The sequence below is a fragment of the Meriones unguiculatus genome, chromosome 8 (genome assembly GCF_030254825.1).
Source record: "Meriones unguiculatus strain TT.TT164.6M chromosome 8, Bangor_MerUng_6.1, whole genome shotgun sequence".
Taxonomy (NCBI): Eukaryota; Metazoa; Chordata; class Mammalia; order Rodentia; family Muridae; genus Meriones; species Meriones unguiculatus.
In genome coordinates, this window is record NC_083356.1 from 117,835,114 (window position 1) to 117,850,548 (window position 15,435).

Sequence of the window (15,435 nt, forward strand, 5' to 3'; positions counted from 1 at the left end):
TGACTGACAACGTCATTGCACAACAAAAGGCAGTCATGGACAAAGTGAGGCGGGGGCCAGGGGCTCAGTGTCCTCAGCAAACATTCCACTCCTCAGACCCAGTCACGACCCCAACACGGGTTCTAAAACAGCCAAACAAATGCTTCTGGCTCAGATTTGGGGACAACAAACTGGAAATAAATAACAGCAAATGGGCACTAGAGCCTTTCCACATCTTGCCTTCTCTGGAGCAGGGTTCCAGATGGACACTCATTTCCTTCCCTGCCCTGGGTGTCTAGGGTGGGGGCAGGGGTCATCCCTTTCCCTGTCCACTCCTTTGGGCCCAAATGGGTACCAGGATCCGAATGGGACTTCAGGACTGGTAACTGCTCTCTGGGTCAGGCAAGCATCATTAGCATTTCAAAAGACACCCCCTCCCAGCTGAGAGGAAGAGCTGGAAAGTGTAAACAAAGAAGTTGTTTCCCCACTTAGTTTCCAAAGTAGTGGGTCTAGATTGGGGAAGGAAAGCCTACTCTTGGCTTTTGGTTTTCCTTTGGGGCAGGAGGAAGAAGGGGCAGTTTTTTTGGTGTGAAGCTGGATGAACAACCAGAACTTCTGAGGAGAGGAGAAAGCTGCATAATGTCCACAGTGGCTCTATAGTTGAGTGTCGTGAAAGTATGTACTCCCTCGCATGGTTCAACGTATGCTCAGATTTGGCTTTTAGGAAAGATTCTTAACAACTTTCCAGTTGGCCTAAGGATAGTGCCTCTTTTCAAATGCTATAGCCAAAGACTGTCTCCATGTTACAAGGAGGGGAGAGAGAGAGAGAGAGAGAGAGAGAGAGAGAGAGAGAAGGGTAGTTAGAGTCCAAAAGGTTAAGGGTTTAGAGGTCAGTCCTCCAGGCTGAAATACAGCTAATCGAACAGAAAATTTGTCCTCTGGATGAACCTGATTCTGTAATTTAGCCGAACTTCAGTAAAATACCTTTTCAGCTTCTCAACGTGAGGGCGTCAGAGAAAAAGACGTCTTGACTATGTATGAACTCTGTGCTTTTTGTCATAGAAACAATGATGCAAATAACGCGGGAATATCCATCTTTAATATCTCGACGTGGTGATAATCAAGTCTTGCCATGTGCAAGTCTGAGAGCCAGGCTCACCCCAAGGAGGAACAAAGAGCTTTCCCCAGGGTCTAATACAAAAGACTAAGGCTTGGAAGACACTTCAGAGAAGCTAACTCTCAGCCTAAGGACCCCAGTGAGTCCCTGCCCTCAGCTCTCAGGAGACACAGAACCAAAGAACAGGCCTTTCCCTCTTCCACCTAAGCCTACTTTAAAAACCACTGAAACTTTCCTAAAGTGTTCTGAAACACTGAAAGAAATAACACCATTATGGATCTTACAATTAAAATTTAAGTTTACCCCTCCCCCATTTCTTACTTTGGGGTGGGGGTGGGAGGCAACTGCAATCAGGGATTTCTGTTTGGAGTCCAAGCTTTGGGGATCAAGCTTTCAAAGACTTGTTTCATTTGACTATATAAACTCTATCATTACCTTGGCCCTTATCCTCCTTATCTTTAAGGATTAGAATTTTTAGAAAATGAGGTTTGAACTCTTCCCAGATGTGAAATAAAAATAAATAAATAATAAATAAATAAAACATCATTCTTGTTGTTTGAGGTTGTTTTTAAGTCACTATCTTCAAGGTAAAGAAGAGGGCCTGAAAACTTAGACTTTCACAATTTCTGCTTCTAATTAATGTCTTGAGAAACACTTTTAAAAACACACACTTCAAGGGAAATCCCCTTAAGATCAACTCTTACGGATTTCTAGGGTCTACGAGTTTATTTTTAAAAATAAGACTTCCTTACCTACTCTCTCCCTCCTGCACAACATCATCCCAATACAGGCCATACACCGAGTCCTATAAAATACTGTTAAGTGAGGTACTTGGAGCATTTGGAATCCAGTTGGAACAGAAAAATCTGATGACCCAGGACGTATAGGTTTTGTTTTCTTTCCCCCAGAGAAAAATATTGGACCATTTGTTTCTTCCCCTCAGCCCTCTTTCTTTCAACCACCCGGAACTACTGGCAAACACAGCGCTGAAACAAGCACACACATTTTCAAAAACTCGGTTTTCCTGGACCCTTGGCTTCCCTCTTGAAGGGTTAAGGGCCTCCTACACATATTTCCAGGGTGGGGGAGTGGAAGGGAGGAGTTCAAAATCCAGAATAGGGCCACAAATGAGCCCACAGATTTCTAATTCAGTCCCCTGAAGTTGGTCCTTTTCACTCTCCTAAGGTTTTTGACATGCAGTTGTCATTATTTTCTGCAGTCCATTCCCCCAGCAAATAAATATTTAAGCAAATATAATCTAAGCATAAAATAACCCGTTTCCACTTTTCTTCTTGGATTTATTTCTTTGGGCCACTGGGAGCAAAACATTTCTTTTTTATCACAGCAGAAATTCTATAGATGATCCAGAAAGTTCTGAGATTCTGGTTCAGCCCTCCTGCTCCTTCTCTGAGAGCACCTAGCATTGGGTGCTCTGCCTCAACTCCCCCTCAGTTACTAAGCCACACAGCTCCCGGAAAGCGGTGGGTGGTGTGGAGGAGAATGTCCAGGCCCACTCAGGGATAAAGCCTCCAACCTTCATTTGCGAATTCAAAATCCAACAGCAGAGATTTTCATGAGTTTAATGACTCGCCAAGGTTTTATGTTCTCAGTAGCTCCTGCCATATGATAATATACTTAAAAGAAGCCCGCCCACCCTCCCACCCCATCCCCACTTTAGGGAGGGGGCTGCCCTCGCGCAGGATGCTAACCTAGTCCGAGGTCGGCCTACTCCCAGGTCCACCCCCACAGTACCTTAGAGCCCAGTGAGGTGACGGCCCCGCCTGCACCCGCAGCTTCGCCTCAGCCTGGAGTGCAGGGAGGGACAGGCCCAGGGTCCCCACTTCTATAGGGTCGTCAGGTCCGTGTGGTGGTCCTTGGCCACTGGCTGCAAATGCTGGCCGGGAGCAGCTGAAGAGGAGCAAGAAGACGAGGAAGACGAAGAGGACCTGCTCTTGGTGTTGGGCAGTTTGTGGTCCTTTTTCCACTTCATCCTCCGGTTCTGGAACCAGATCTTGATCTGACGCTCTGACAGACACAGGGTGTGAGCGATTTCAATCCGTCGGCGTCTGGTCAGATACCTGTTAAAATGAAATTCCTTTTCCAGTTCTAGGACTTGCTGTCTGGTGTAGGCCGTCCGGGAACGCTTGGGCTCCCCGCCGGTGTAGTTGGGGTTCACTGTGAGACAAAACAGACAGGACAGTTAGGTCAGAGCCCGGCCACTAGTTAGGCCCCTGGCTTGCCTCTGCCCTCACTTCCTGGCCTGTCCCTCAGCCCTCGGCCCTCCCCGTGCTCCAAGCTCGCCTGCTTCCTCCCTCCCGCCCTCTCCCTCAGACACTCACTCCCACCCAAGCCCTTCCACGCACCCACTCCCCGTGCTCACAGGTCCTCAAAGGCGCTCCCTTCTCCCTGGCCCACCGAGAGCTTGGGATCTCCAACATTTTGGAAATGCCCTTCTCCCCGCTCTGTGTTCCCTCTGCTGTGGAAATGGAGTCCTCCCCCACCCCACCCCCATCCCCACCCCCTTTTGCGCCCACAGCCAAGCAGCCAGCCACATGGTCCCGGCCTGCTCCCTCAGCTATAAAAATTTATGGAGAGAGTAATTGCGGCGCCCAAGGAAGCTTCAAAAGCCCCCACCTACCCACAGCCGCTCGGGGGGGGGGGGGGGCAGGCCAAAAGATGCGAATAGGGGTGGGGGGAAGGGCCGAGAGGTCGCCGCACCCCGCTCCTTACCCGAATTCACGTGCACCTTCTTCATCCAGGGGTAGACCACAGCAGGCTGCTTGAGCGCTGTCCCGGGGGGCGGCTGCTTGGGGCCGGTGGGCTGGCTGCAGGCCCGAGCTCCCGGCAGGGGCGCAGGCGGGGGCGCTGGGCAAGGCTCTCCCGGGGCCCCGTAGTGACTTCCCGGGCCGCTCGGCTCCTGTCCGTGACCCCGCGCGGGCAGCGCGGAGCCAGGCCCGGGCCCACCGCCTCCGAAGGGTTGCTCGCCGAAGTCGGGCCGTGGGTAGAGCCCCGAGGGCTGGAAGTCGGAGCCCTGCGCGCCGCTGCCGTAGTAATCGGCTCCCTGCTCGCCTAGGTAGCCACCCTGCAAATATTCCTCGCACGGAGGAAACTTGGGGTCCACGTACTTAGAGTTCACCATATACGAACTCATGGCCATTAATTTCAGAAGGTAGAAAATACTAATTTTTCTCGTGTTGTCTTTTTTTCTCCTTCCATTGGGCCCTCCTACTTGCTGTCAACTGAATAAAGTTGGGCGGCCACGTGACCAGGCCAGCCAATAGGAAGGGAGTGAGTTTATCACCGGGTTGGTGAGCATCTCATAATTTTCACAAATTTAACTAAATAACATATGTGTAATCAAGTGACTTGCCGTGCCACGTTTGAGAGTCCCTGACAGATGTTAACACAGTTCTGAGTCTGTCCACACCACCCCTATTTGCGGCAGGTAATCGCGGCTTTTGTCTTCCATTGACTTTGCTAACCTCCCATGCCCTCCTCACTCATCACCGCCTGAAGCAGCCCCCAAAGTGGGCACAGTTTAAGGAAGAGTGAAGTCTCCTATTTGGGGTGCAAATTAAGGGAGAACGAGTGTGGGCAATGTGGCCTCTGAATTGGGGAGTGTGTCCTAGGCGGGCAGCCTGCCCGGGCCAACTGGCGGGAGTCCTGGACTCTGACATACAAAGACCTGTCATGGCTTTGTCTTCATCAGGGTCACCCAAAAGTTACCAGAATGTGGCGGACCTGAATTGAGTTAGGCAATGAGTAACCACTGTGCTTTTCTGCCAGTGTCCGTGCTGGGGTGTTTCTAGTTGAAGTTGGAGCTCGCTGATATGGCAGGAGGCCCTCGCAGTTCTGAGTCTGGGCGCTGAGGGCTGGGTCAGGTTGGGATGGTGGTGAGGAGACCTTAACCTTGCCTAAACGTTCCCCCCTCAGTGGCCAGTGGCCTTCTTTCCAGTGTGTCTTCTCCCCACACAAGGGCCTTTAAAACTAGGTGAGCCCCATTTGGGTACCTCTGCAGTTCCTGCTGTTGCTGCTGGCGCTTGCTGGTCCTTGCCTCACTCCCCAGCAACCTAAAACCGGGGCCTTTGGCCTTACCCACTCAGGCAACCTCTTAAGCTCCCGCTCGATAAAGGTAGGGGTTTCTCCAGGAAAAGGCTGGACAATGTCACCAGGCAAAGTAGAGCATCCTGGAGTCCAAGGCAATGAAAAAGAGAGAGGTGGCTGGCTGGCCCGCTCGGCTCCAACCGCTCTCCGCCTCAGTCTCTGGCTATGTCGGAGACATGTGAAGTTTTTGCATCGACCATATATTCCCCTAGAATCGAATCTGTGACTATGTGGGTACCACACAAATTCGGTTCTACAGGGTATATATAGACAACGTTACAAACTCAGGTCCTACCCAGAGCAGACCCTCAGACAGCTGCCAGACCTCTCCAGCACAGCCACCAGGACCTCCCCAAGCCTGGCTTTCAGACAAGGTTCAGGTAGGCTCGGTGACAATTTGCAGCAATGTGTCCCCTCATTCTCCTGCCAGGATCAGGGCTCCCAAGCAGCCAAGCAACCAGGACCTTCTTTAAAAAGAAAAGAAAAGAAGGGAATTTTTTTTTTCACCCCAGAGGTGGCGGCTTTATTGCCTGCCCCCTCTTAGAACCCAAATCTCCCGCCCCCTTAGCAAGTGGTATTTCCCAAAAAGAAGGAAAGGCCCTCAGCGGTAGGAAGGGAGTTTTGAAAAAGGCAAAAGGGATATTCTTCGCCAATTGCTGAGCCAGGTTAGTGGCCACAGCTAGTCCTCCCAAAATTCGAGCGTTTACCTTCCTGGGCCCTCAGCCACGCTGGGCTTTCCGATCCCGCCGCTGCTGCTGCTGCTGCTGCTGCTGCTGCTGCCGCCGCCGCCGCCGCCGCAGACCCTGAGGCTGTCGCTGTTTGCGGCCACCGAGCCGCCCTGGACTGAGACTGTCGAGCTGATGGTGAAGGGCAGGGCGAAGGGTCATTCGAAATCATTTACAAACATATCACAAAGTTTCATTATTTTTGCTTTGCCGACAGCAGCACAGAGGAGTACAAAAGTTCACGAATTTCGCCGCCCCAGCGCCTCTGCTGTCCTGGGCTGGCCCCTCAATCCAGGGCACCAAGAGCCCAGATGCACTCTGGGGCTTGGCTGACTTCAGGGACAGAAGGATGCCCTGGCCTGAGCAGAGATTTTGGATGCCTGATAACAGACTGAAGATGACCACGTTTCTAAGTATTGTCTGGATTCCTTCCCCAATAACTAAAAAAAATCACTTTCAAGCCCCACACCTTGGTTTGGATGGGGTGAGGCCGGGAGAGCCCCCTCACCAAATCTGGCAAAATTGGGTGCCCACTTTTTCTCTGCATTTTGCCCTTTCACTCCCTCCTCCCATCTTTCACTGCCACTATTTTGACTATTTGGAAGGGATTTCCTAGGTGCCAATTTCAAAAAGGATTAGGATCTATTTGTTTAAAGGCTCTCCCTAGTTTCCCCTAATGCCAAGCCCTCTCACCCACGGACCCACGGACAGGCCTTCCTGAGGACACTAGGCCTAGGATTTATCCAGACAAATTGGAGAGATCCAATGAGTTGAGTGGGGACCGAGATGAGCACACACATTTTCATATTTGTTAGACATTGTGACCTGAATTTCACCTTATTGCTCGACTTGTTCAGACAGGTCAAAGCCAACAAGTTATTGATGAACAAAGCGTTAAATATTCACCTCCCGCTCAACTGCCCTTACAAATGCTTTTGATCTCCCCGGCTTTTTGTGCTCTGTGCAGCTACAAGGCGCCAGATTCGGGTTTGCGTTTGCAAGCAGGCAGCCTCCGCAGAGATAAGCACCCACAGCCAAGGGTGTCAGGAAAGGAGAGCAAGACCAGAGAAAGTCTGAAGATTCCGATTTTTTCATCATGGAGCCTAGAGCCAGGTTTGCATGTGCAGGCCTGATTCCTAGAACCCCACTTCTCCTGTGAGCTCAGCCTCACCAGGGCCCCAGAAAAGGCCTCTGGCCAGGAGCCCAGCGCCAGCATCTCTGACCATGAAGGAAAGACATCTCACAAGAGAGGGAGGATGCCTGGTCCCTGTGGTCCATGGCAATCTACTCTTCCATTAAAATTAAACCACCTGGGGTTTACAGTGAGTGACAAGCCCCTGCTATTTCCTTGCCTCTCCCACTATAACTACCATTCTAATGAGGAAGGTCCTCCTGAAGACGTCACCAGCATTCTCAGATTCAAACTTCAGAGCCAAAGAACTGGAGTCCCTGTCCGTGACCCCACCAATTCAACTGCAGCTAAGGAGAAGCAGAGGTGGAAGAGAAAGAAAGTACTCTTCTTGTTCAGAAGACTATCCCAAATCTAGGACTCACATCGGTGGAGCTGGGACCCAGAGAGGGACAGGAGAGGAAAGTCCATACCAGCGCAGAACTTGTAGCCCTTCCTGGAAGCAGGCCAATTCAACACACCCAAGGCCCATCAAGGGTTCTGCCTGTAAGAAATCAAATTTTAAGTTCAAACATAATACAGCGAGAGAAGGCTGAGTGAGACTGGGCAGAGTTAATTTAGGCTGGCCTGCAGAGAGGAACCTTGTTGCCTTAGTGTTTACTGTGTCCATTCTCTCTGTCGTTGATGCCTGCCACAGTTCATTGATAGGATGGGCTGCTAGTTAGCTGTGAGTACGCTGCACCTGTGTGAGCTGGGGAGCTTGGGAAAGGCCTGTAAGGTCCGGGGAAATCCCGGAAGACAAGGGCGAGCCCCCAAGGGGTGGTTACTTGTGCAGGTGACTGTGAACTAGGCCCCAGAAATGCTTCCCAAAGGCTCAAGCTGGGGAGACAGGGAGACAGCGCCACTCCGATATCCTCCCATCCCCGCTGGAGCGGACCTTCGCCCACCACCTCCCAGCGTCTGCACTACCCCTTACTTGGTAGGGAAGGTACTCACAGAGGTTCTTCCTAGTTCTCTCTCGTGCTCCGAAACCTGTTGCAGACAAAACGGGGTCACTCAAGTCCCACAGGATAATAACGCAGAAATAAATGACATGCAGAAAAGTGCCAAGGCCCAGACTCTCCAGCAATACCTAGAACTCCTTGCTTCGGAGACATGGCCTTAGGGAACCGGGAGAAGTTCTCAGTCCTCAAAGGCAGAGCAAGGAGTAGTAGAGTCTGTCCTGGTCACCTCCCCCACTTCACACACCCTTGGGCAAACCCTTGAGAGTTATATGGCCTAAGACTGCCTGAGGCAGGCTTTCCCCAGTTGGGAAACGGGAAGTCAGGAAAATAGGCCTTTGTGCACTTCCTTCTGCTGAGGCGGAGAGGTGCAGGTCCCGACCCCAATTCCCTGTCTGCTCCCTCCGGGAATAATGCAGTCCTCCTTTTCCTTTCCAGTTGCAGGGTGGTTTCCAGTTCCAGCCTCCAAACCTGCCTTCTTGTCGAAGAAGGAGCAGGCATGGCTGGGACATGGATTTCCACATCTCCAGTTCAGACCAGGGTCATATCCTTCCGAGGGGAAATGGGAGCCCAAAGGATAACTAGAGAGGAAAATCGATGTGTTTAAAGGAAAATGACTAGGTCTTAAAGAAATGGTCTAGAATATGACCTAATTCTGTGGCTGACACTGATCTTTTAACCCTCCTGCAGGGGCACCTACAAACGGTCGTGCAGAACAGTGGCCATCCAGGATTTGACGTCCATCTTCAAGTTTTTAGACCTCTAGGAACAGCAAAAGATAATCCGCTCTGAGGTGTCTCAGAGGATCTCCACTCCCATCCCGCTCTCTCCCCACCCCCAACTACTATTGCTCGCTCCGCTCTTGCTCTCGGGAAGAGAGTGTAGGTCCCGCTTTGAGGGGTAGGAGCCCCTCAATTCCCAACTTTCCGTGTATACAAAGAAGGAGAAATTCCAAGATTCCTCCGCCCTCCCCTCCCCCCCGTTATATTTATTAACTTAGGTTTAGGATAAAATTAGAATTAACTTCGACAGGCTTCCCCCAAGTAGAGAAGGCTGGGCTTGGAAACGACCCCCACCTCCAAAAAAACCTCTAGAGTTATTGTGGAAAAAAGTAATAAGTGACTTACTGTTTTTCTTTTCTAGTGGGTAGGGTATCTGTCTGTCTCCTTCCGAGCCCGGTGCTGGCTGGAGCCTCTCACTTTCCTATCGCTGCTCCAGGAACCAGGCATCTGCACTTGTATGCTCTTAACCTAATTTATGGTGGGAATTATATTTTGGCTTGTCAACTCTCAAGCCATAAAACAAAGTTTATTGGAATCACGTGCTTGTAAACGGCCACTCAGGTCCCTCCTCTGCAAAACCATAAATAACCTTGGGCTTTAAACTTTTATTCACTAAATAAAGGTTCACTGCGACTGCTCCCTTGGATTTAAATAGTTCCAAATATCCAGAATGCGAGAGAGGTCATATTCATATCAATACCCCAGGCTTTTCAACTTGCATCTTTTCAGAGAAGGCTGTTTAAATTTGGGGATAGTGCTATTTGGAAAAGGCTGGTTGGTGGGCTTGTCTCATGACTCTGGCTGCATTCGATGTGAGTACCATCCACTCCTTTATTTCAATCATTTTCTCGCATTCGATGTGCTAAATAGGAAAGTCAAAGGCCACTTCTTACTTGCTTATCACAAAAGTTGAAAATTATCTGAGATTTTGCTGGAGTTTCAACAGAGAAAGAGTGGTTAGGGAAGAAGGGGCTGGGTGGCCTTAGGGTGGGGGAGGCAGCTGGAATTAACACTTAGTTTCCTCTGTATTGTTGTGGATGGTGCTTGGTGAAATCTGGAGATAGCCACATGCCTAGAGGTTTTTATAATTTGCTTAGATCTGAAAGGGAAGCCTTTGCAAGTGACCAAACTGCTTAAAATAGCAAGACGTGGGGTTTGGTAAAGTGAGAAAGTGGAGAATAGCCCCCATCGGACTCTGGCAAGTAAGGCTCTAAAGAAGGTTATAAAACAATAAAACAGCCCTGGTGTGAAGGGGCCAGGGTGTGAGGAAGCACATGAGGCTCTTAAAGAACCGAAACCCAGGAAGTCAGACATGCACAATCCCACTGCGTGCTCAAACCACTTAGCAAAGGGCTCAAGAGTCCCAGAAGGCCCACATCTGTGTAGGCTTCAAGTAGCTCCTCCCCACTGCTGCCTCCATCATGGGGAGAGGCCAAGAAAGAAGTGTAGGACTATCTCTGTCTACCCTGATGAGCAATCTAGGAAAAAGACTGGGCATTCCACTCAAGAATGGGGCCATCTGTGATCGTGGCAGAGAAGAGAGACAGAAGTGGGAAAGGATGAAATCCCTACACAGCTCTCAAGGATAGGCACAAATAAGAAGAAAATTGGCCCCTAGCACCCTTCAGTGGCCCTACAGAGGTGTCACAAACTGTGTGAAAATGTGCTTTTTTTTTTTTACTGCTCTGAGAAAATAATGAATGTACTGCATAGATTTGTAGAGCACACACGTGTGATTTATAAATCAAATGCAGTTACAACAGTTCTTATCAGAAAGCCACACAGCCCAGAGAGAGATTCTTTGTATGAAGATCTCTTTGCATGCTAATTTCCAGCTATTAGATGTGCATTTGCAAACCCACTTCCTGATTTGACTCTCTTTAGCCAGAAAACAGGAGGTTGTTAGCCCCGACACTAGGACAACCGTTTCTGCCCCTCACCCCCTTTATTAAAAAAAAAAAATTCCCACCATCCATGTAAGGAGACATTTGCGGGTTTTGTTTGTTTGTTCTGTTTTCTTTTACAACCAGTAGTGGGTAGAGATCACCCTTCAGAAACTGGTTTCTGGCAGTTTTGGCAGTAGATGGGCGGCAGCTTTTGAAGGCGTCTGTGTTAATCACCTGGAAGAGATAACTAACACTGGGGCATTTGAGAAAGCTCGAATTTTTAGCCTGAGATGAATCAGAGTACTTGGCTTTCCAGGCCATTGTGCTGGGCCTTTTGTAAGGAGGTGCGAGACAGTGAAAACAAGCCTTGAGAAATGGTGGATGGACAAACAGCGCCTGGTATCTAGTTGGGGGTCAGTAGATACTTTTTTGGATGAAAAGTGATGAAGGATGGCATGTCTGAGACATGCTTGCAAGCTTCACTGTAGGTTATACAGGAAGATCAGGTCCACTCTGAATATGTAACAGAGGAACAGGAAATGGGGCTGGTATAAGAAAATGGAGGGAAGGAAGAAATATATTGAGGCAGACATCTTTGTTCTCTGATCTTAGAGCTCACAGGCTAAAGGATTAAAGGATTAAGGAGCAAGTGTGTCTCCTCCTCCAACTGTCCCTTGCTATTCTACCCCACCTCCAGAGACACAGGTTTTGTGAATGAAAGAGAGAATTGGGATCTGGCAGAGAGAATTTGAGCATCAATGGAGAAAGCAGAGGTCTGTGTGTTTCAGGCTCCCAGGGCTTTTCCCCCTTACTCCCTGTAATTGGAAGCCCTAGGAGAAGTTGGGAATGCCAGGAAAGTGCCCAAACTTTGAGCCTCAGCCAACATCCTGTCCCCCAAGGACTTTCTATAATGGTAGTAGTTTCAATAGAACAAGGAAGAGGGAAGAGAGGGCTGCCCTCCTTTAAAATCTGTAAGAAAGCCAGGCAGTGGTGGCACACACCTTTAATCCCAACACTTGGAAGGCAGAAGCAGTTGGATCTCTGTAGTCAGAGGACCAGTCTGGTCTACAGAGTGAGTTCTAGGACAGCCAGGGCTACACAGATAAACCCTGTCTCAAACAACAACAACTAAAACCCAAAACAAATACAAGCAAACAAAAAATAATCTAGCAAGAACAACAACCAAAAAATAATAAAAACAAAAACACCTAAAATTGTAAGAAATTAGTTTCCTAGTGAACTAGGACCCTGGTAGCTAGAAAGAGCCAGTCTTTGGGATTTCTACCCTGTGGGCTTCCATGATATAGGGTCCCCTGTAAGACTTCCCCAACCCAGATGCCAGAGCTGCTCCCAAGAAAGAGCAAGAAAAGGGGTCCCAGAAGACAGCATCAGATATCTCAAGTACAATGCAGGTCAGGCTTCAGCCCACCCTAAAGAAATTCATGCTAATATTGGTTCAATAAAGGTCCTGGTGCCTAGAGAAGATGTTATGTTCTCAAGCAAATGTTTGTCCAGCAAGAGAGGTAGATGGGGAGGGGGCTGTCTTAGGGTGAATCTCTGCTCAGAGACACACAGTAAAAAAAAAAAAAAAAAAAAAAAATGTCTGCCCAGGACTTGTGCTTAAGGACACAGGCTAGGCTTAGACTCAGAGAAGAACTGAGCAGAGGTTCCCAAGCAAGTGAGGAATGTGATTTTTGTCCCCGGCCACTGGGCTACTGCAGTCCTCTCCTCCTCCACAATGAGCTACTCACTAGTGTAGAGTGCTCTGTGAGAAAAAGAAGATCCTAAAGGAAAGGGCTTTCAGTGGAAGATCAGAACCTTTCATCCTGGAACAGGGCCTGGAGGCGGGATGTCAGACTTGTGGTCACAGGCTAGAAGAGGCTTCAGTGGTTCTGAGGAGGGGATTTAAGTGTTAGAGAGAACCGAGCTGGCTGGTGTGGGAATTGGGTGGCTGGTAGCATTGCTCTCTTATGGACAGAAAGTGACATGGCACACCTGGAGGTAAAAGAACCTGTGTGTTGTCAGAGATAACCTGACTCAGGCTCTTGGTGTCATCAAGAGAAGTAGCTTGGAAAAGGGTGGTGGGAAGAGTCTGTAAGAGTCATGGCAGCCAGGGCTAAAGAGGCAGGAGCCCCGTCTTAGGGACTGCTCATATTATGTTGACGTGGAGTATAGCCTGAAGCCATAAAAGAGAGGAATTTTAGCCAGGCACTGGCACACACCTAAAATCAACCAATCGTAGCATCTGGGAGCCTGAGGCACAATGCCAGAGAGTTTATGACAAGTCTGAGCTTCATAACAGGATCCCTTCTCCTAATTTTTGTTGTTTGTTTCAAAGAAATGGAAGGGTAAAGTCTTCCTAAAACATACCTCGTCAATACTTGGGCCCAAGTTGGCTCTTGGGTTTAGCCAGAGACCTAATGGCTAAATCACAGGGTGCAGGTAGATTTAGCCAGGAAGAGGATTCTCTCCTTTCCTGCTCCTTTCTCTCCACTCAGGTTCCAGGAGACTAGTTGTGTAGAAGAAGGACCATCTGGGGAAGGATAACAGAAAGGAGAACAAGGTAGTGCTGGAAGGGCTTGGAGGAGCTGAAACTGAGCTCGGGAGAGACTGCAAGCCTCCTGAGCAGGTCAAAGTGCCTCTGGGAGTGTGAGGCCACCTACCAAGGAGCCAAGAACTCTTTCTTCCTGGGTGGCACCCTGATGTGTGGGCACTAGACACTGAGACCCAAGAGGCCACTGCCGAGGAGAGATGACCAAGATTTATTTTATTGTACTGTTTGTTGTGTTGTGTTGAGGCAGGGACTTGCTAAGTTGTCTAGGCTGGGTTTGAACTCCATATGAAACCCAAACTGACCTCAAACTCAAATACTGATCCTTCTGCCTCAGCTTCCTTAGCCCTGGGACTACAGGCATGCTTCATCATGTCCAGTTCGGATCTCTTTTCTCCTCTATATAATTCAAGGACTTACTGAGCAAACCACTTTAGTCCCTTTTGCCTGTAAGAGCCAAGGTCTTCCTTATGAGAAAGCAGGGCCAATAATATTAAGGATCAAGTGTTACATTTTTAGGGGCCAAAACACTGTTTTAAGTACTTAGCTAGTAAGTATAGCCAACAATGTATCATGCCCAACACAACAGTAACATATATGAAAGAAAAAAAAAAAGACAGGTGTGGTAGGCTCACATCTGTAATGGCACCAAGGAGACTGGAGCAGAAGGATTGCCCTTAAGTCCAAGGCCTATCTGGTAACATAATGACATCCCGTCCTTAAAAATAAAATAAAATAAAAAACCAGAAAAATCCTCATAAGAACCCTTGATGATACTCTTATTATTCCTACCTTCAACAAAGGAAACAAGCTTAGAGATTTTTGTCCTGCTTGCCTAAGGTCACACAGCAAGTAAGAGTATGGATTTGACCCTAATTAAGCCTGAACTTGGCCAGCCTGGTCTACAAAGCCAGTTTAGGACAACCAAGGCTACACAGAGAAACTCTCTCAAAAAAAAAAATCAAAATACAAACAAACAAAAAGCCTGAACGTAGCTTAGAATCTGCTCTCTTTCAGCTCTCCAAATCCGACGTGAGGAATGCACAGAACCTGTAATTTCATCCATAAAATGGAAGAAATTACTCACCTTTGGTGTAGGAACTTAAAAACAAAAACAGTCCTGCCTATAGTTCCAGGGGCTCTGCTCATGCCCACTGTAGACACAGAGAAGGAACTCAGCGTTAGGAGACCAGCTAAGGTGGAGAGACCCTTGACCTGTGGCCCACAAACCTAAGTGCGCATCCTTCTTGCCTCGGGGGAAGTGCTTCCAAGGCCTGCATACTGCACCTTGACAATCTAACTCAGCGTCTTTGGGGAGAAACCTAGAAACCTCATTTACCCAGACATCTGGGCTCAGGCCTCTCCTGAGAACCACTGCTCTTGAGCAGTGAACAGGGGGACATTGCTAGCAGACAACAGAGGATCGGTGAGGCTGGGTCCTGAAGTCAGGTCACCTTTGCAGCGGGACCAGCCAGGAAGCACACAGCAGCCCTGCAATGAGCAGCATGGCGGGGCAGTGGTGTTGAGAAATATCCAGGTGTGCTGCACCTCAGCCTGATTCTCCAGCTGTGGGATTTCCCCAGACCTTCACGCAGAAAGCCAAAAGGTGTCACAGGGCCCAGGCCCTGTTCTAAATAAGCAGGAGGAAGTCAGTGACTTGCTAGACAAAGGTTCCATCCATTCTGTCCCGTCCCAAGCTGCCTATTTGGGGTACTAGGAATTTGGGGCAAGTGAAAGGCAGGAACCAAGGCCGTGGAGAGGATTCGGCTTCTCACTGGGGTCCTGTGGCCTAAGAACAGCTTGTTCCACCACAAGATCCCGGTTGCCTGCTCCCGAAGAGCAGAGTGTGCAAATCACGCCCCCTCTAGGTAGGCGAGGGAAACGAGGTGGCCCTTCACCCCAAAATCAATCTTCAGGCTCCGAGGACCTCAGAGCTGCCACTGCTGCGGGCAGCTGGCAGATAAGTGACCACACCGTCCGCCCTTGACTGGTGCCACGCACGTTGTGCGCCCTGAGGGGGAGGGCGGGGCAGAGGAAGGTGGCTCTTGCGTCCTCCCCTCCCCCTCTCACCCAGGGCATCCGCGGCACCAGCGCAGCCGGCGACACGCTTGTCCTACAGCGCCTCCTGCTGGACAGAGCTCCAGACACCCGAACAGGGACA

The 15,435-nt window shown here is 49.4% G+C and overlaps 1 protein-coding gene across 1 annotated transcript; it reads right to left on the minus strand.

The window, feature by feature from the left end:
• Positions 1-2,939: 2,939 nt before the first annotated feature.
• Hoxd4 (homeobox D4) lies at positions 2,940-6,178 on the minus strand. Its single transcript, XM_021650444.2, has 2 exons — positions 3,827-6,178; positions 2,940-3,271 (listed from the first exon to the last, which is right to left on the minus strand). The coding sequence occupies exons 1-2, from the start codon at positions 4,251-4,253 to the stop codon at positions 2,940-2,942; spliced, it is 759 nt and encodes a 252-aa protein (XP_021506119.2). The 5' UTR covers positions 4,254-6,178.
• Between the last annotated feature and the right edge of the window lie 9,257 nt (positions 6,179-15,435).